The 20,541-nt window shown below is 42.3% G+C and overlaps 1 protein-coding gene and 2 long non-coding RNA genes across 3 annotated transcripts in view; 2 read left to right on the forward strand and 1 right to left on the reverse strand.

Moving 5' to 3' along the window:
- The window catches only part of Tmem170b (transmembrane protein 170B), a 39,569-nt gene extending 32,165 nt beyond the window's left edge, over positions 1–7,404 (forward strand). The window contains exon 3 of the mRNA XM_031358027.1: positions 161–7,404. Within this exon, the coding sequence (XP_031213887.1) occupies positions 161–291 (131 nt within the window). The 3' untranslated portion in view covers positions 292–7,404. The remainder of the gene's footprint in view (positions 1–160) is intronic.
- LOC116081450 lies at positions 6,959–14,302 on the reverse strand. Its single transcript, XR_004114899.1, has 3 exons — positions 14,200–14,302; positions 11,278–11,699; positions 6,959–7,243 (listed from the first exon to the last, which is right to left on the reverse strand). It is a non-coding gene; the product is annotated as an uncharacterized LOC116081450 (long non-coding RNA).
- Positions 14,303–14,449: 147 nt separating this feature from the next.
- On the forward strand, positions 14,450–14,924 carry LOC116081454. Its single transcript, XR_004114903.1, has 2 exons — positions 14,450–14,565; positions 14,788–14,924. It is a non-coding gene; the product is annotated as an uncharacterized LOC116081454 (long non-coding RNA).
- The last annotated feature ends 5,617 nt before the right edge of the window (positions 14,925–20,541 follow it).

A 20,541-nucleotide genomic window follows, 5' to 3' on the forward strand; every position in this document is an offset into this window, starting at 1 on the left:
GTGGAGTTTGGTAAAGGTAGCTTTTAGCCAACCATGTGCAGCAGTAAATCTATGAGGTGAAGATGTGCTGAGGTATTCTGTTTGGGTACACGGAAAGGTGACTTGCAGCAGACATGTGTCAGGTGTGCCGTGGATGACTCTGTGCTTCTGCTTCTCACAGGTGCAGCAGTGGCCGGCATCTACAGAGTGGCTGGGAAGAACATGGCCCCCCTGGAAGCCCTGGTGTGGGGCGTGGGGCAGACTGTACTGACACTTATCATCTCCTTTTCAAGGATCCTCGCCACACTTTGAGTTCTGAGGGAATGTCTTCTTCACTAAGGAAATGGGTGTACAGATTCCCCGGAGAGGTATTGTTAACCAGCTGAAATGAAGTGCTACAAGCAGGGACCCAGCAAGTTAAAGCCTCAGAAGACCGTGAGCCGTGTCGAAAGCCTGCCCTCTGGCGTCCAAGCGATTGCACTACCGCACTGCACCTTATGTGCCTCCATCCCAGGCAAGGTGCACAAGACAGTATGTGAAGCTGCAAGAAAAAGCACCTTGTTTAGCTGCCAATCAGGTTAACATTGGTGTTGAAATCATCGTTCTCAACAGTGTTGTGTTAAGTTACAGGAACGTTTTTGAGAAATTGATCTATGTGCCAAACTTTCCTTTCTGTTAACATTGATCATGTGACAGTTTGCAAGTGTAAACGTAGGTGAGTGCTGTGAATATCCTTGACATGGATTCAGGTAATGTAGCCAGGCTTTGCTTTGTCATGTTAACTCCCACATGAATGTTGGATAGTGGCTTTCAGTACTAAGGAAGGTGTTCGGTTCATAAAGCTGAGTGTTTCTGGGACTTGGGGCTTTAATATGTCTCTTGTGTTATTGTTCTATTTATGTGAAAACCACTAGCCTCCTAGTGAGCTAGCTGAGCTGTTCTACAGACTCATAGGCTTGTAGGGTGCATACTTTTCAGTAACCTACACCTTTCATGGTTCCCTCATATGTCATCTTCTATTTATATGGGTCAAACCTTTATGAGTCAGACACATTGTCACTTGTGTGTCATAAAAATATAATTTACATTTTTCTTATAAATTTTGTAAGGAAAAGTCTGAAATGCATGTTGCATTCTTCAAACTTTCTAAAGGTTTTTGCCTCCCACCTCACAAAACCTTCTAATTCATTGCAGTGCGATTGTGTGTACTGTGTATGTGTCTTGGATGTCTTGGGTTCTGGAGTACTAACTGCTTTGAGAGTGGCCTAAATTAGGCTCTGGGATTAAGAATGCTTCATTTATAGAAAAATAAGAAGTACCTTGCATAGGAAAAGCAGTAAACTGTGTCCCTCTGTGTATGTGGCAGGGTAAGAATTACCCTTGGGAAGTCTGGGGAACTGAGTGGATCATTTTCAAGTTGGCAGTTAGTCTGAGTATATCAAGACAGCACAGAACCTTTATCTAAGGGGGATATTAGTAGTATGATATAAGTTTGCATTTCTAAGTTATTACCTGAGTGGAATAGAGTCTCAGGTCACATTCATTAACAGTGGAAGTGTACTTTGTTTATAAAACCTTTTAGGAGGTTTAGAAAAACACGCAGTTGTTTATTACAAATGCAAGAAGTTGGGAAAGTGCAGACCTTGGTTGAATTGAGTGTATGTGTGTGTTAACCAGTTGTAATTACAAATGTGCTAACTTAAGAGAAGACCCATTGTAGAAATTATAAATTTATAGGTAATCTAAATAGCATAGCACCTTGAGCTCCTTAACTTAATTTGGTTGAAGGCTTTTATTATCCATACTCCCTTTTCTCTAACAAAAGAATATATTGTCAGTTTTTGGAGGAGCTGCTTTTGCCAGTGCATCAGCCAACTTAGACTTACTAATAATGTGGCTTGGAAATTTAACAACCCAGAAATCAACCAATAAGCAGCGTTAGAGATGTCAGAAAGCAGGTCTGAAATTGACCCCTTCTGTTGTGTCCAGGCCTACTGTTCTTCCCTGGCTTCCTTTGTATTCTTGCTCTTTTCTAAACTTAAACGTAAGCATTTTTTCCACATAACCCTGGTTCTCCTCTCCTGTTTGGCTGGCTTTGCTCTTGTCAGCAACTCAGAGCTTTGTGGGCCAGCGTGAGACTCAACTGTCACTGACATTGTACAGAACAAATACTTATTTTAACATGGTTATTTTATCTAAGAAAGTTATCATGTTAAAGTAATACAGAGCCCATTGTTCAAATCTAAAACTAACTAAAAATTAACTTGACACCTTGAATATGTGAATGAATGGACCAAAGAGATTTGAGCTTGTTTAGTGCTCTAGGATGAAAATCTAAGAGGGTTAATTACCACTTTCTGGACTGTCCTGCAGTCATCTCATTGTCAAGCTGATTTGCATTAAGGATTGTGTTTGTGTGGTGCACTTTTAATTTGAGGGGCATTTTTAGTTTCTTCAGTTATTCCCATTGGGATTTTGTATAACTATCATTCTTGGTATTTTGAAATGCAGTTGAGTAGTGTGGATTTATGAAACTATCTATCTATTTATATGGGGAAGTTTTCAAGAAGCTGTTTCTTATAGAGACAAAGTGTTTAAGGAAATACATATATTCACATAAGTATATCATTATATATACATATATAGGTAGCTATATATGAATACAGTCCAATTGGAAAGCTTTGTTTGATGAACATTTTCCTGTTCTTCTGGAGAAGTTGGTATATTTGTTCAATTAAATGATCTTTTAAATATTTAAGGTTTTGCTGGAGACCCTTGATTTGGACCTGACAGAAGCCCTCACTGACATAGTTAGTTCCATTTTCTTAAAAACTCAGCCATGAATTAGCAGTACATTTTCTTCTTTAGCACCACAGCCTCATGGGAGCTAAGAGGGGAGCCTGATAACTTTCCTGGGAAGGGGGTGCAGGACATGGGCCCTGATACAGTTCCATTGGCCTCTCAGGAGACATGGTTAACGTAAATCCTCATGTATATCATCCAGTGTTAAAGTCTTACCTAGGACCTTTCTTCCTATTTGTAACACAGCATTCCATGGCTCCTTTTCTAAGCCTTCAGGGGATCTTTTGTGAAAGAAAGGAAATAAGGTGTATTGTGAAGAACAAAGATAATAAAGATCAGAGAATGCTGTAGGAAACAGTGCTTCAAGACCTTCCATTTGCAACTCGGAAGGCTGGGTGCCTTCTTTGAGAGGCCAAGGCTGGTACTCACTATGCAGCTCAGTTTGCTGAGTTCTGTTGTATAGATCCTATGTACAAGGATGGCTGAAATAGGATTCCCTGAGTCTACCAGGAACTTACAAACAATTTCAAACCCTAAAAAGGTTGGAATAGTACCTTACTGCTTCCTGACTACTCATCCTTTCTCCCTCCTGAGACCTCATTTTTCTTTTTCCATCTCAGCCTCTGAGTTGGACATTTCAGTGTCTTAGATGTTGCTCTGAACTAGGGGACAAGGACTAGACTTTAAGCGAGTGGGACAGGCTGGCGTCCATGCTCTGTCACTTTGTTCACTTTGAGCATCATTTAACCATTCTCAGCTTCAGGTCTCACTTTGAATTGATAAATACCTCCTGTGGGTAAACAGTATGTATCTGACAGTAAGTCAGTAGAATTCTAAAGTTATATTTTGCCATACCCATTGGGATGGGATTTTGTGAAATTCACCTTCATCCATTTCTAATTTTTTTCTGCATGTTTTAAGAAAAAAGACTTTCATATAATTTTACTTTCATTACCTCCTCTTTGCCCCTTTAAAGTCAACAGATAACTTTTCTAAGAAGCCTTTGGAGAGTTGATGGTGGTGAGCATGGTGGGTAAATAGGAATACATTACAGGTTCTAGTCACCACTGGTTAATGTAGAAAGAGTTGGATATGGCTAGCATTTCCTCCTTGACTTTTGGCTTGACTCAGAATATCCATTGACTTGGTTCCGTATGCAAAGTACTGCCCTTGTACTAGCTCCTGCCCCTCCTGGTTATCTGTCATCTGTCACTGTGAGCATGGCTCTGGCTTCTGTCTGTCTGTCTGTCTGTCTGTCTCTCCCTCCCTTCCTTCCCTCCCTTCTTCCCTCTCTCTCTATCTCTCTCTCTTCCTCTCTCTCTCCCTTTCTTCCTCTCTCTCTCCCTCTCTTATTTAACTAAAAAAAATACTACTATTGTAAATTTGGGTAATGAGGCTAAAAGCTCTTTCTGAAGTGTCTGCAGACAACATTGCTCTTGCCATTGAAAACATTTTTCATTTTTTAAGACTATCTCAAAGCAACCTTTGGAAACATCCCTATTTAATCTGTTTAAAAGACATAAAGAATATGGAAACATCACTGAGGAATTTCTGACAATGGCTTTAGATTACAGAGAAGTATGGTAACATAGGTTGAGTAGGATTGGCTAGATTACTGTTTGTTTTTAAAATCAGGGGCTATATTCTCAGTCGTTAGACTTGACAGTCATCCAGTAGTCTCCTAATTATCCATAATTTCTCACCCTTTGAAACTGTTCAGGATATAAAGGACATTATTCGATTTTTAAAATCTAATGTTTCTTAAATGTGCAATACCATTTCTAACAGAGGGAAATTCAAAGGGGGGGAAATTGTTACAGAGGCTAATACACAAAAACATGAGCATATGAAAAAAATTCACTGTTATGCAAGCATAGTTCCTCCATCCTGTTAAGACTGTAAACCACCATGGAAAGAGAAGTTTGCTCTAGTGAGTGTGGGCTCTAGTGAGTGTGGGCTCTAGTGAGTGTGGGCTCTACAAAACACAGGTGCTCACAGCATATTGTGTGTGTGGCGAGGGGGGGGGGATTTGTCCTTCCTTGAGGACCCTGTGTTCTGTAGGTGATACAGTGTGGTGGGTTAGTTGCTGAATTTGCCTATCTTAGAATATAGCTGGAATCTGTTTGGGAGAAATTAATGCTTCCTATATGAAATGTTTTCAGGAAGCAGGGTGCTGCACTGGCTATGTCTTTCTGAGGGCAGTGGCAGCACTCATCTCTCTGAGCAAGCCAAGCTGTGATGCAGAGTCATTTCTTCATTAGATCGGCTTTCACATTCTTTACCTATGTATGTGGCACATGTGTTGAACATACATAATGGCCTTTTTGGTTTTGCAAACTAATATATTTAGCAGTTTTTCTAACAATTCCTCTCCTTTCCAAAGCAGATACCATACATCCTAACTTAGATGTGTACAGTCCTTGACAGAAGGTGAAATGCTGGTCTAGAGAGACTGTTCAGTGCCCATGTTTATGCTGTAGTTATTATCTCATTGAAAAGGATGCATTGAAGGCACAGGGGTTGGGGGATAGGCAGGCAGTCCATGTGATGCCCCCGTTTCCCTTTAGATGATATCCTGGTGTGTCTAGGCTCCGTGATACAGCCATTCCCTTTCAGGGACTGCCTAGGTCTGTACTCTGATGCTGATCATCTGGACCCCATGAGCAGAGTACTTTCCCTCCTAGACCTGTACTGGGGGGTCTTTTCAAGACTAACTTGTTTAGAGGCTTGTCTAAATGAACAGTAGCTTGGGAAAGCTACTGATGTGTAAAGGTTTTGTTTTGTTTTGTTTTGTTTTGTTTTTAAGTTTTATATTTTTGAGATAGAGTCTCACTCTGTAGCCGAAACTAGCTTTGAACTTGTGATCCTTCTGTCTCAGCCTGTCAGGTACCAGGATTGCAGGTGTGTACCACCGTGCATGGCTCCTCCTTTTTAAGTCAAAGTGTTTACGTTTCATCACTGAAAGTGGTTGGGATAGAATAGTTTTAAAGTTTTCTTCCTAGAAAGAAAAATACTCTTGTTTGCATAGGTTTTTTTTTTTCATAGTGTTTGTGATAGTAGATGTGTTTTCCATGAAGAAATTTAGGAACACTCTCACTCTTTCCCTGTACACACCGTTAGTCATGAGCTCCACCTGTTTAGATGAACAAATAGGAAGCTCCCCACAGCTCATTGTAGCCGTATAATCTGGCAGAATGTTCACCCGCGGTTCTAGCCTAAGTCTTAGCCCCTGCCTTACGATGTCTCTGTATGAGAGAGCAGCTTTAGTTGTATGCTGACATGGCTTTGTTAAAGTAGCATAAGTATAGCTGATCTAGCAGATATTAAGAACCTAATTGCACCAGCCCACTGATGAACCATTTAGCTAAACCACAGTATAATTTTTTTAAAAGCTAAATGATATCTCAGTGCCTTGAAAGTTAAGAACCTTTTGCAAAGTGGACTTAAGGAGGTCTGGGGTTTGGCCAATGCGCTGGCTTTGTGCACACCACCTGCAGCGATTCCAGAGCTTAGAGTGGGCTACTGAGACAAGTCTAGCTACTTACGTTTCACAGTTCCAGTTCCATAGAAATTAGCCACTATGACAGATGACAGCCGCTTTTACAGTCCTTCACCACATAGGGGCATTTTCCTCATCTTCTTTCTTTTTTTCCAAGTAAGTATGAAATTAGAAAAATGTAGTCAAACAAATTAAATGCGGGATTTTAAAGTTGAGTTTTACGTAAACTAGAGATTCCGGTGTGGACAGTGTTAGTTTAATATTGTAGTACAAAGGCAGACACTTTATGTAACCTTTAGAAATATGTTTACCATCAGGGATTTATTTTTACAATAGAAATACTAAATGTACTGTGAAGCTTAAAGACAGGAAGAGTAGACGTTGGAGGGTGATATACTCAGACAAAAGTGTGTTTGATGAAGTACCCGCGGTATGTGAACACAATTTCCCCTTCTGTTAAGACTATAAACTACACTGTATGAGTATGTGTATTGCATGTTTACATAAAACAATTTCATTTTGAAGGATTATTTAAGCTATGTTTATATGTAATACCTAACAGGTTGTAAATATTGTATACTATTGATTTTTAATTTTATATGAGCGATTTTTTTATTTCCCAAGTCATGTACAAATCTCATTGTGTATATAGTATAACTCCTGGAGACACAAATTTTGCAGTGAATTTTAAGTATTTTAATCGCAGTAAGCATCAGGTTAGCCTCAGAGATGCTGGTCCTTATTTTAAATTATTTTTCACCACACATTTTCTTCAAAGGGCAGCAATAAACATATGCAAGTTATTTTGATTCTTGAAAGTTGGCCTCAGAAGATAGGAGTGCAGTTCAATTCATTGCTGTAATGGAAAGATGCACAACTTACACCATCTGCGTCTGGTCCCAGGACAACTTCCGAGATCCATCTGCACATGGCTCTCCTCTTTGTAATATACAGGGTGAACTGCTGAAAATACACAGAACATCTGTTAAAGTGAATCCAGCACTTCAATGTCATTACACAGAATTTATTGGATTAAAGTTTGTAATATACAGTATTTTAATAAAGTTTCTGTATTCAATTTCATGCACTTATATATAAATAAACCTGTCTTTAAAAACTTTATACAGTGCTGAACTCTTGGCCCATTTCCATTCTGTGTTTTCTCGCCTCGTGCGCAGTGGACTCGCTGTGTTTTCATATACCAGTGGCATGGCGTGGAGGCTGTTTACCTGGAATGTGTAAGATCCTGGGCCCAATCATGGTGCCACAAAGGCCATAGAAAATACAACCACATGGCCTCTCTGGATCTTCTGTCAGTTTTGTCTGGGCCAGTTTCACCTGTGGACTTTGAAACTGTTGAGAAGGCTAAGCAAGTTGAAAGGCAATTTAGTCAGCTTTATGTTTGTTGGAAGCCAATCTTGTCCTAAACCAATCCTGGGCCACATAAGAATTTATTTCTACAAGTCACCATTCTAAAAATGATGTCACAGGACTGGGGTAGTGGCTCAGTCAGGAATGCTGGCTGCGTCCAGAGGTCCAGCACACGTGTAAAAAGTCAAATGCCATGGCATGTCCCTACATACTCATGCTCTAGGGTCATGGAGACCAAAGTCTCCCTGGTGTTTGCTCCTTAGCCAATCCTGATTGATAAGTTCTAGGTCCAGTATAGACTCTATGTCTAAAAATAAGGTCACCCTAGTGAGATGGGTAGTGACTAAAGGTGCTTGCCACTGAGTCTGATGACCTGAGTTCAATCTCCAGGACCCATACGGTGGAGAAAGTTCGAGTATAAGTGGAGAATGATGGGAAGGCATCTGGCATTGACCTTGACACACACTTATACAGCATTATGGAACCTCTGGAGTCAAAGCTGAGTCAAGAGTTTTTAAGATTTCTGGGGGAGATGCCAGGCTAAACATCCTCTTGAGAAGGGAGCAGAGAGCCACTCACTATGAATGTCACTGGGACAAAAAGCCTAACTATGTTAAGGATGCAGACAATTTTCATGTATACTGGTGTTTATCTAATTCTTATGTTTACTAAACTGAAGTTTAACTTTCCTTTTTTTTGTAACAGAACATTCTCATTCTGCCATAAGAAGTCCAAAATTCCTAAGTGCCTTTCCCACACAGTCCATGAACCCACTCAAGCCAAACAGAAACATGAGACAAAATGTGCATCTTGAAAAAATGGACACAAAGCTTATTACTTTGTATTATTTTGGGAGGGACCAGAATAATATTTTGAAATGTTTCTCAAAATGGTAACTATCCATGCACATTTTATACCTGCTGAGCATTGCAAGAAGACCCTAAATTTCAGACAAGATCAGAGACAGAAAACCCAGAAAAAAGACACTTGAGTCCTATTCCAAGCCTTGTGCAGGCCAAGCACTGCTCAGGCAGGAGAGAAGAGCTCAGACTCACTGAATGGGCGTGCACGCCTAACCCTTGTTAATTCATAAATTAGGGACAGTGAAGGAAATCAACAAGACCCATGGTGGATCTTTCAGAGAGAAATTGGGTCTACCTCCAGAAACACTTGAGAAGCATCTTAAGACCTCTTAAGACTGCTTGCTTGCACTGAAGCAAGCTTGCTTGCTTGCTTGCTTCCCTTTTTTTTTTTTTTTTTTTTTTTTCACCAGAGCCACTGTTGGGCTCATAGTCCTGAGGAGAGTTTGTAGAAGGGAATTAATTGTGTTGGCTGGTTCAGTTGCCTGGCCACATTCCGCCGCTAGATGGCAGACGTGTTCCATCTTTTTCCACTTAGGCAGCCAAACTAGCTTGTGTTTTTGGACTTATTCCCTTAAGACATGGCTACTTTTTTGTTTTAACTCATAAGTGAGTAAATGAAACATGAGCAAAAGCATGGTTTCTGCATGCCGTCGTTAATCAGTTTTTACTTCTGAAGAATGTTTAAGATACAGTGTTGAGGGTTATTTACAAATAAAAATTATTACATTAGTTGTAATAATATGATTTTTTAACTATGTCATTAGCCGGGCCTTGATTGATAGATTTTTTTTTTAAATTCAAATAATTAATGCCTAACGATATTTTATCAAATTGAATATAGTACATAGCCTAATGAGACTTTATCAAGTTGAATATAGTACGAAGCTAGTGACAGTTACATGGCGTTTGGGGGAAGAGGTCTACTACAAATACTCCACAGCTTTACAGTGCCATGACAGTTCCCTATCAAATCCTAGCCTGCCACCCTGTGCTTTAACATGGCCATGTTCAGTTTCTGTGACTCTCAATTTATACACCAGTAAACTGGGAATAATTTCTATATTCAGCCTATAATTCTGCCTCTTCCCGTCAGCCATTTGTCATCAGGACAGGTAGACAGTATCTAGGAAGTGATAATAAAGCAAGCAAGAACTAGATTCGATGTTCTGGAGTAAGTATGTTGCATTTTTGAAAAATTTCTTTCAATTAAACTGCCCCTTGACCAGGGTGTTACTTCTGTGACAGAGCCTGCTGGGGGGATTTTTTTTTCTTTTTTTAGAAACAGTTATGGAGAGGAGTCTTACAAAGCAGAATGGATGAACTTGCTCAGCCAGCAAATTCCTTGCATTCCCTAGAACAAATATGTCCACGCTGAGGAAGCCACAACAGTGACTTTTAAGTGAGGTCCCCTGAAGGACAGGCATGACGTGCCTGTTAGCTGTGCCACCAGGTCACCAGCCACCTCAGATCCTGTTGCTATTGGCTTTGTTTATTGTTGTACAGAAATAACTATAGCTCAGACCCCCGAAGGGCAGGTGCTTTCATGTCCAGAGCCTTTGACTTGAAAAGCACACAGCACATTACACAGTGTGCTCTGGCCTCTGCAGGGACTGTGCAGACAAACACGGAAGTCATTTCCAGCTGTGGCAAGGACACCTTGAGAAGAGGACCTGAGAGTTTTCATAAGCCTGCCGTTCCTTCTTTGTCCCTTTATGTTGGGACCAGTGCCATTGGGTGACTCCAATCAGTGATACATAAAGGTATTAGGACACCATATAGAAATGGGTGAGATTCGTCCTGAAGAAGAGACCTGGTCCTCTTTCTGAGCTGACCTCCATGTTCATGAGACTCCACTTCAAACCTAATGTGTCTGCTAGTCTACTTCCCCGAAGTAGATGAACTCGCCTTTTCTTCTCAGAGGTCGAGCTGACACCGTTTGTGTAACACCATCTGAATAGGTGTATTCTCTTACTTCCCTAGACTGAGACCGATCTGCCATTGTGAACTCATCACTAACCTAAACTTAAGCTGTAACCCTAACTGTACCCTCAACACTAGAACTGTGTTTGAAGTCTCTACAGATTCTTAATTCGAGCTTCTGTAACTTGAGCTACTTGGTTTTTCAAGGTCCATGAGAAGTCAAGAGAAATTCAAACCTAAATCATAAGTTTTCTCTCTTCCCACACCCTGCCCCTGTGTGTACAAGAGCCTGTGAGAGTGTGCTTGCACATGTGCATGCTCTAACGTGTGCCTAGAAAAAATATAAAAGCTGCTATTATTGGCAGAGCAGTAGCTACGTTGTTTCCCAGTCTTTACTGTCAAACCTCTTTACTATGCTTTATTTTATCTTCCCAGTCTGATCTTACTCGCAAAGTATTTTTGTTGTTCATTTAGGGAATTTGTTGGTCCTGTTTGGGTTGTAACCCAGGGCTTCATGCACACCAGGAAGGCATTCTTCCATGGAGATAAACCCCAACTTGTGTTTTGCTTCTGCTTTTCTGTCCAGAATACATTTACTTGTTAAACAAAGGTCTTTCATGGAACTTGGGCAGCTGGTTAAACAAAATCTGTTCTGTGGGCTGCCCTACAGTTGACTATAGCAGCCCTTGTCTGGACTTTGGTAAACCTTAGAGGCCAGTGGGTTCTTTGGACATGGATTATTTCCTAGATAGCCTGAGCCCAGCTCTTCTATAAGCCATGGAGCTTCATCTTAACACTTTGTTTAAAAAAAAAAGAAGAAGAAGAAGAAGAAGAGAGGCCTACCTGCAGCTCAGGTGGAATTCTGTTTGGTAGTGCTGGGGATGGGGCAGTTACACAGTTTCTTCATGATGGTTACATACCAGTGCCCATGGACTGGTAACAGTATCCCTGTATTTAATCAAGGCCTCAACTAGTCAGACTGTTAGCCTTCATAAATAAAACCTGTGTGGATTCCAGACTTAATTCTTCTTCACTGATTCAATGCACAGCACCAGTTAGCTGGATCAGAAAAATAAAATCACTAAGTCAGAATGAGTCTTTGTGGTTATTTTGAGTTCAGCATAGACCAAAGAACTTAAAGGGTCACAGTAGTCACAGTAGTGGGATCCTGTGTCTGAGAGATGTCAGCAGAACAGAGCCTGACAAACGACAGCAGCTGGTTCCGAGGGTCTGGTGGAAAAACTGAGCTGTGTGCTGATCAGCTCCTGTCAGGATCAAACGACAACATATCAGTTGTGACAACGGAATTCATTTGTGGTGTCAGACACTGTCATGGAGAAACCATTAAAAGGTTAGGCTAGAATTTAGCTTACAATGGTGTCCCCAAATAAAGACTAGCTCAACATTATGTCACCTCTCCTATTGTAGAAGTGGGGGGGGGTGCAGGGCAGAGATAATAGATTGGCAGACAACCCTGAGAGAATTTTTACTTCATGTTGAACATTGTTATTTTGCATGGATCACTTTCTATGTTAAAATACCCCTGTTTCAAATATGTATATCTGACTTCAGTCATCATTTCTGAGATGACAGAAGTGGGTAGGCTCTTCTCACTTTGCAATGCAGAAGAGAATTCAAGCAAAAAGAAACTAGATGTGGCCTTTCCATAAGAACTGTCCCCAAAATGAACCAAAAGAACTCTTGAGGTAAGCCCCAGTATGGAAGCAGGGCTTTTCTTATCATTGAAAATTGAACAATACGGGAGAAAATAAGTAAGAATTGGTTTATCCTTCAATATCGATTCAGTGTTTTAATTTCTGGAAGGTAATGAACTTTGAAAAAAAGATGAAAGCAATTTGAAAAAGTCACTTGGTGGGATTCCAACTTTATAGTGCATACCTCCAAGAAATCTTGAGTTATCGTGACTACTCGCAATCTGGGCTGGTCTCATTCTTTTGTTCAAAAATTGCCCCCCAAAAATGCTAGCTTTTAACACAATTTGGCAAAATAAACATATATCTCTAAGATTCTCTAATCTTTCCCTATTTTTAACATACAATTAAACATGCATCAGACTAAATGTAAATGGCATTCATTAAACATGTTCCAATGGGCATGGAATGAAAGGTGTTTGCACAGAATTATCTGCCCAAAATTCATAAGTCTAGCCTCTATATTCCTGTCTTAGAGATTCATAACTTAATATGTATATTTAAGATGGGAGAAAGTGCTTACTAACTAGTACCCTCAGAGCTCCCAGGGTCTCAACCACCAACCAAGGACTGCACATGGAGGTGTCTGATGGTTCTGACAGCATGTGTATAGTAGAGGATTGCAAATTCGATCAGCAATGGGAGGAGAGGAACTCGGCCCTGTGAGGGTTCGGTGCCCCAGTGTAGGGGAATTCGAGGGCCAGAAAGTGGGAGAGGGCGGGGTGGCAGACATGGGGAAGTGGGAGGCAACAGGGGTTTGTTTTTGTTGTTTTTGTTTGTTTCTTTGTTTTTTGGAGGGGAAACTGGGAAAGGAGAAATTTACATGTAAATAAAGAAAATATCTAAAATAAAAAAAAAAAGAAAGAAAGTGCTTAAGACCCTTTCTGGTTTTGTTTAATTTCCATGAATATTCAGAAAACATCAAACATATCTCCGGCTTGCCCTCTGGCATTCTGCTAATTTTTTAAAAGATTTATTTATTTACATAAGTTCAATGTAGCTGTCTTCAGACACACAAGAAGAGGTCATCAGATGGTTGTGAGCCACTATGTGGTTGCTCGGAATTGAACTCAGGAAGAGCAGTCAGTGTTCTTAACCACTGAGCCATCTCTCCAGTCCCCCCTCCCTACCTTCCCCCCTACCTCTGGCTTTCTGAAAGCATTGTGAGCATATTTCTAAAGTTCAACATGGTCTCCCCATCTCAAAAATAAACTCCAGCCCTCTGACCTAAACCGTAGCCAGAGCTTTGACCATCCATTTTCACCCAGACCCCTCACTCAGTATTGCCCCTTTCTTGTCCTCCAGTGTTGGCTGACCTCCTTCTTTGTTCTCTGCAAGGCTCCTGGACACTAACACCTTCCCAGTTCTATGATGTCATGCCTGGCATATCTATGCCTGGAATTCCCTAACTTGCATTTCCAGAAACAACTTGCATTTCCAGCCTGTTGGCTGGCCCTGGTTATCCATGCCCTAACTCAATAGCCTGTAAATGTGGGGATGCTCAGATATCCAGAGTTGCATCTAGTACATGTCAAACAGGAGGTACAGGCTAGAGGGCATCATAGATAGCACTTTTGAAAACTGGAGAAGCTCCTGAGGGCTGATATGGGCCGGAGTGGCTTTCCTGGTAACTGGACTTTGAAGTATGAGTTTTCTAAAAGTAGATGTGGGGTCTTTAGCCAAGAAAATAACAGAGATGAGCATCCTGGATGACAGAGCAGCAGGAACCCTAACGTGGGGCCTACATGCTTGGTATGAGGTATAAGTGATTGAAGCTCACAGGGAGTTGGTGCTGGGTGGGCCTCAAAAATGAATAGGCATTGGATACAAGAGTCAATGTCACCTGAGTTCTTAGGGGATCTTCACCCTGGTCCCCTAAGAGTTAGGCTTGGCCATTTGTCACCAACAGACAGTGAAACATTCTTGTGACGAGCAGAGAGAGGAGATTTATTCCTTGTGGCCACATGGGGAAGGTAAAGAAGTTCATTGACACCTCAAATTGGGAGAACTGACATGAGGTTTGGGTTTAGATGTAGCCCCAGTCGTCACTGACCCATCATTGTCTAGGCTTCTCCGGTCTATCAGGCAAGGTCATCAGACAGGTCAGAATGATGCGAAGTCTCTTCCTGGGAAACAAGGCCCTCCTTTGGCTGGCACCAGCTTCAGGGCTTCAGCCTTCTTTTCCCAGCAAAAGATTCCTGGGGAAATTCCAATTCCTTGGAGACCATTGTTCGGTAGTCTAATAGCCAAAGGGAGGGGCCCACATATCTCTCCTTAGAATAGCCTTGCTTTTACCAGGTTGGTTCTGCCAAGAGTACCAGAACAATGCGTTTGGACTTTACATGGCAGGCAGAACAATGATGCTTTGTCCAACCTACTTTCTATGAAAAAAAAATACATCTCCATCTAAAATTATAAGGTAAGGGATGGATTGCTGTCTTACTTAGTCCATGCTATGACAGACAGAATACCCGAGAGCAAATCATTTAGAAGGAGTAGATTTATTTGGCTGACAGTTCTGGGCTCTGAACTGGCGCTGACATCTAGTGATGGTCTTCTTGTTACATCATGGCAAGGTGGAGGGGATCACATGATAAGACACGGCAAGAGAGAAATCCAGGCCTCCCTTCTTCTCTTAAAGCCAGTGACACCGAAAGAAGGTCTCATTCTGCGGACTTCAGCTATCCCTGATTACTTCCCAAAGCCCTCACTCCAATTACCATGGTTTTGAAGGCTGAGCTTCCAATAAACAAACACTGGATGGACATCCAGACCACAGTCGAGTCTGCTGTCTGTTCTATCATCTTTTCGGCGTCTCCTTTCTTGATAGTAGGCAAGATCAAAGGTTTCCCAGTCAGAGTCCCCATCTGATCCCACCTTAGCCAATTATTAGATGTTGGGAATGTAACTTCGTTTCCTTGAGCCTTGGAAACGTCATACCTTTTTTTTTTTTTTTTTTTTGAGGCTCGAAAGCTTTGGACATGAGATGGTTTCAACAGCTACACCAACAATTTACTGGAAGGCTGAACAAGCCTGAAAAATAAACCATGGAACTTGGGGCTGGGGAGATGGCTCAGCGGTTAAGAGCACTGGCTACTCTTGCAGAGGACCTAGGTTTGGTCCCCCCAGCACCCACAGGGTAACTCACAGCCACCTATAACTCCAGTCTCAGGGGTCCAAAGCCTCTTCTGACCTCTCCAGGTGCTTCACACAGGTGGTCCACATGTGTACACTCAGGCAAATGCACACATAAAATAAATAAATAGGAAAAAAGGAAAGTAACAGAGGCGCAAAGTTCACCTGCAAATGTTCTGTAGCTGAGAGTTTGTGTATGCGTGTGCGTGCGTGTGTGTGGCGGATGGGGTGGGTATTGTGCACTATAAACAGTACGGTTTCCCAGCCACTGCTGGCCTGCTCTGCTCGCTGCTACCCAGCCTTCCTGAGCCCGCACTGCACTGATCACCTACAACAGAGAATGGCACGGCACTGAGCAAGTGGCTTTTCTTTTTATCTTGCAGAGGCTGCAGGGCTGCCCGACCCCTGCCCCCCACACACCGTGCCTATGATGAAGACTAGAGACCAAATTAAAGTTTCTGTGACTGTGAAGGATAGGAATGTTGCAGAGCAAGAGCCAAAAGCATCATGGGCTGTCTTCAGCCCCCTTAATAGGCATTTTATCACCCACCTCCGTATCTGCCCTGACAGTCTTTAACTACCGGCAGGAACCTTTAAACCTATGGACTATGTCAGCTCTCCAGACCACTGGCTTCCACTGACCTAACAGCTAAGCACGATATCAGCCAACGTCTGGGACCTCACTTTGTTAAAACCTGCCTACCTGATGTCCTCCTACCCCCACCCCCACCCCACACCTGGGCCAGGTGTATTGAGTAAATGAGTTGACAGGTGATGGGTTTTTTTTTTTTTCTTTTTGCTATGTGACTGTAAAAAGTTCATGAATTGACTCTACAGTAAATGTCCTTTGAGGCAGCCATATTTAGGTGGGGATACACTATCTTCTAGTAACCCTTTGGAGAACGAGGTATGTTTTGCATGATAATTAAGTTAACCTGTGTTGTTTGGGTTGGAATGAGACCCTTACCTCTCTTCTTTTTGTCATTTATTAGCATCAGGGTTAGTTGCCATCAGCAGACAGCCACCTGGGCTGTGTCAAGAAGATGTTGTCCTGAAACTTAATCTGCCCAGTGACATCCCTGCAAAGCAGCAGATCACAAGAGGTGAAACCAATTGACCCTAGCCCGTCAATGCAAGCCTACAACTCCAAAACAAAATTTGCTTTTGTAGTTTCTCTTTTTCTCCTCTTCCAAGGTAGTTAGAGAAGGCAGCCTGGTCGGGGTTCTCGCCCATGGTCCTCCTACAGAAACTGTGTGGGGCCAAAAATATTGCAAACGCTTAGACGTAAACTCTCATAAAATGAACATTTAACTGTGAGACACAAAGCGAGCAGTTAGTCAAGGGTATATTTATGTCCCTGGCCTGTTGACTCCATCTTCCCCGCGTCTAAAAAACGGAAGTCTTTCTGGGTGGAAGGCATATTCTTCATGTGATCCATCCCTCCTTGCAGGATGTCCACCCCATTTCCCACAAGCCACAGTCCCTGGGATGATCCTAGCATCAAAGCCTCCCACAGATGAGGCTGGGCCTGGGCAAATGCCTCAGTCAGGAGAAAAGAGGCCAGGGGAGAAGGAAGAAAGAAATGGGGGAGGGCACTGCTAGATTGAATTAGAGTAAAGTCTCAGAGAAACAAGGAGCCTCTTACAGGAAGAGGACCCCTGCTGTGTAGAGTGTGACACTTGGTCCCTATATGCTGTCGCTATTTTGAGAGCCTGTGAAGCATTTCAGAGGTGAGGTTTGCCTGAAAGAAGTAGGCCACTGGAGTAGTGAGACAGGTCTTTGAGTCATATTCTCCCTGGCTCCTTCCTATTGTCCTCTCTTCTTCCTGGTCCTAAAATTGAGGAAAAGCCTTATATCCTTCTATGCCCGGATGCTCAGCCAGAGCTCATGGGGCCAAGTGACTGTGGAATGAATGCTTTAAGCCAAAATAAGTCTTCCCTCCCCTTAGGCATCTCCATCAGGGATTCAGTCATAGTGATGGGAAAAGTGACACGCGACTGTCCCATGGGGACATCTTTCCCAGTACCACAGAACAAAGGGAGGCAAAACTGAATGCAAGGAGGGGCTGGGGAGGAAGGCTCAGTGGGTAAAGCCCTTGCCACGCAAGCATGATGAAGATTTTCAAAGCCTAAAAATCCGTCTACACCCCGATGTGGTAGCACCATGTCTTTAATTTCAGTGCCTGGACAGTGAAATGGGAGACTGAGGCAGGAGAATGCCTGGGAGCTCATGGGTCAGTCAGCCTGCCTTATGCAGACCTTCCATCAACAACAAGGTGGAGGTAAGGACCCACTAGAGTTTGTCTTCTGACTTTCACGTGTGTCCTCTTCACCCTCTGACCTGCACTCTGAAAACTAATTGTTCCCAAGGAAGACACTGACCCTCCCACTGGCCCTTCTACAAGGCTGATTAACTGATGGGAACTTCAGCAGTTCTGGGGGAGAGGTTGGAATGTTGTGGGTCCAGAGCCCAGTTGCAATGATCTTGGCCTAACTTCAGGCTCCTTAATAGTCCTTCCTTGCCTAGCAGCCCGGTGACTGACCTAACATTCTCTGGCTGACAGAAAAACAAAAGAAAACAAGAACAAACAAACAAACAAGGAATGAGTTAACAAAACCTTAGTTTCCATCAACCAAAAAGCTACGAGTGTCATCAGATAGCATCTGGGGCCTGTATCTGAGCCCCCCCCCTTAGTGTTTCCACCAGTCTATTTAAAATGGGCTTTGGTTTTGTTTTGTTTTGCTTTGCTTTCTTGGTTCTGTGACATCCACACATGCGCACACAAGTACACATTGCACACCAGGTTGGTCCTGGGACCACAAATGCGTGTCACCATACTCACACCTGACTCCTTTGGGGGTTGAGATGAGGCATTGGGGACTAAATTCAGGTCCCTGTGCTTGCAAGGTGAGCACTTTACTGACTAAGCCATCATCCCATAAAGTATAGATTATAATGTCACATCAGTGTTAAATTTCCTGAATTTTACAACAATTCTGTAGTTACATACAAGGGTAACCTTATTCTCCAGGAAACTATGGTGTGTTCAGTGACACATACATACATACGTAAACATATATACATATATATATACATGAATACATACATATAAAAACCTATCCGTGTATCCATTCACCATCTATCTTTTCCTTAGAAAAGTGCTAAGTAAAAGCAATGTGCATTTCAGGTATACCATACGATGCTTTGACATACGTTTGCATCATGCATTGGTAAAGCCATGTCAAGTAACATAAACAGTATTCTATATTTACTCACGGTGAGAGTATTTAATATCTACTCTTTCTTTCCCTGGCACTCGGTACCTTTCTGCCAACTGTCATGCATGTTACTCAGGAGAACTCTGGTTCTTACTCTCCTGTATAATTACACTCCTGATCCTTTGACCAACATCTTCCTAATACTGCTGCACACACCCTAGCTCTATACACTCTTCTGCTCTGCTTCTCAGTGTTCTTTCTATAAACACACATCAATAGATCATGAGGTGCTACATTTCTAAGCTTGGTCTGTTTCACTTCACATGATGTCCATATTGCTGCAAATGACAGCTTCCTCCTCCTCCCTCGTCACCTTCCTCCTCTTCATCCTCCTCTTTTCTTTATCTTCCTCCTCCTCCTCTTCCTCCTCCTCCTTCTCCTCCTCCTCCTCTTCCTTCTCCTCCTTCTTCTTCTCCTTCTCCTTCAGCCCATATAGTATCGTTTACAAACCACACTTGCTTTATATATCTAGCCATCAGTGGATGCTCAGGTTGTCTCTATATCTTAGCTCTCATAAATGATGCTGGAATAACACAGGGTTGAAGACATGTGATAGCACTCTTGTTTCCGTAGAGTATATTTCCTGCAGTGGGATGGCTGGATCATGGGACAATTCTCTGTCGAGTTTCCTGAGAACCCACTATACTGTCTTCCATAGTGACTGCCTGAGTTACCTTCACACTAACAGAATGGGAGGGCTCCCTTTCCAGACTTGGAGATTCTCACACTGACCCTTCCCTGAAGAAGGACAAAACCTCAGTGATACATATCTCTCTCTCTCTCTCTCTCTCTCTCTCTCTCTCTCTCTCTCTCTCTCTCTCTCTCTCTCTCTCTCTCTCTCTCTCTCTCTCTGTCTCTCTCTGTCATCCCTTCCCTTCCTGTCTTTCACCTCCCCTTTCCCTCTTTCTTTTCCCCCCCCTTTTTTTTTAAATTTCTTTTTTTCTAAGCTTTGACATACAGGAACAAATGAGAGCATCTCAAATCTCTGCAGTCACCTTTGCTAACAGGAAGCACCCCAGGGGAAGAGCTGATTCTGAGAAAAACAGATTTGAAACAAATCAGAATCCATCTTTTACTCCTTGCCTTGGGCATGTCCACTTTAGACCATTCATTCCCGGACTCTTGTATTTTATAATCCTAAGAGGCATCCCTAGGTACGATTTTGGAACTGAAAGATGTCCTTCATATATTAAAGACTTCAAAATAAAAAGAACCAGTTGATTTTTATATTTAAAGTGAAATTTTTCAATGACAAAAACAAAACCTACAAGAAAAGGGTAAGGGGTGGGAAGGAGGAAGGGAGGGAGAAAGAAAGGGAGAGAATTCTGCTAAGCTGAGAAATAAGGTAAAAGTTTATGTGCACACGAAGAACTGGGTGGTATCATGATTTGTATATACTTAGCTCAGGGAGTGGCACTATTAGAAGATGTGATCTTGTTGGAGTAGGTGTGTCACTGTGGGCATGGGCTTTTTTTGTTTGTTTGTTTTGGTTTTTCAAGACAGGGTTTCTCTGTGTAGCCCTGAGGCATGGGCTTTAAGACCCTGATCCTAGCTGCCTCAAAGCCAATATTCTGTTAGCAGCCTTCAGATGAAGATATGGAACTCTCTGCTCCAGGTGAACCAAGCCTGCCTGGATGCCACCATGTTCCTGCTTTGATAATAATGGACTGAACCTCTGAACCTGTAAGCCAGTCCCAATTAAATGCTTTCCTTAATAAGAGTTGCCTTAGTCATGGTGTCTGTTCACAGCAGTAAAACCCTAACTAAGACAGTGAGAGATACTCAATTGAGTGATGGAGCCGAATTCTGGCTAAATTTATGTGACACACAGAACACTGGCCCCAAACTCAAGACCTAGTTGAGAAGAGATTTTGGGTGATTATGAGTAGTCTGTAGTCAAGGTGCTTTCTCTCTCTCTCTCCCTCTCTCCCTCTCTCCCTCCCACCTCTCTCTCTCTCTCTCCCTCTCTCCCTCCCACCTCT

Source organism: Mastomys coucha, unplaced genomic scaffold, assembly GCF_008632895.1.
Source record: "Mastomys coucha isolate ucsf_1 unplaced genomic scaffold, UCSF_Mcou_1 pScaffold7, whole genome shotgun sequence".
NCBI lineage: Eukaryota > Metazoa > Chordata > Mammalia > Rodentia > Muridae > Mastomys > Mastomys coucha.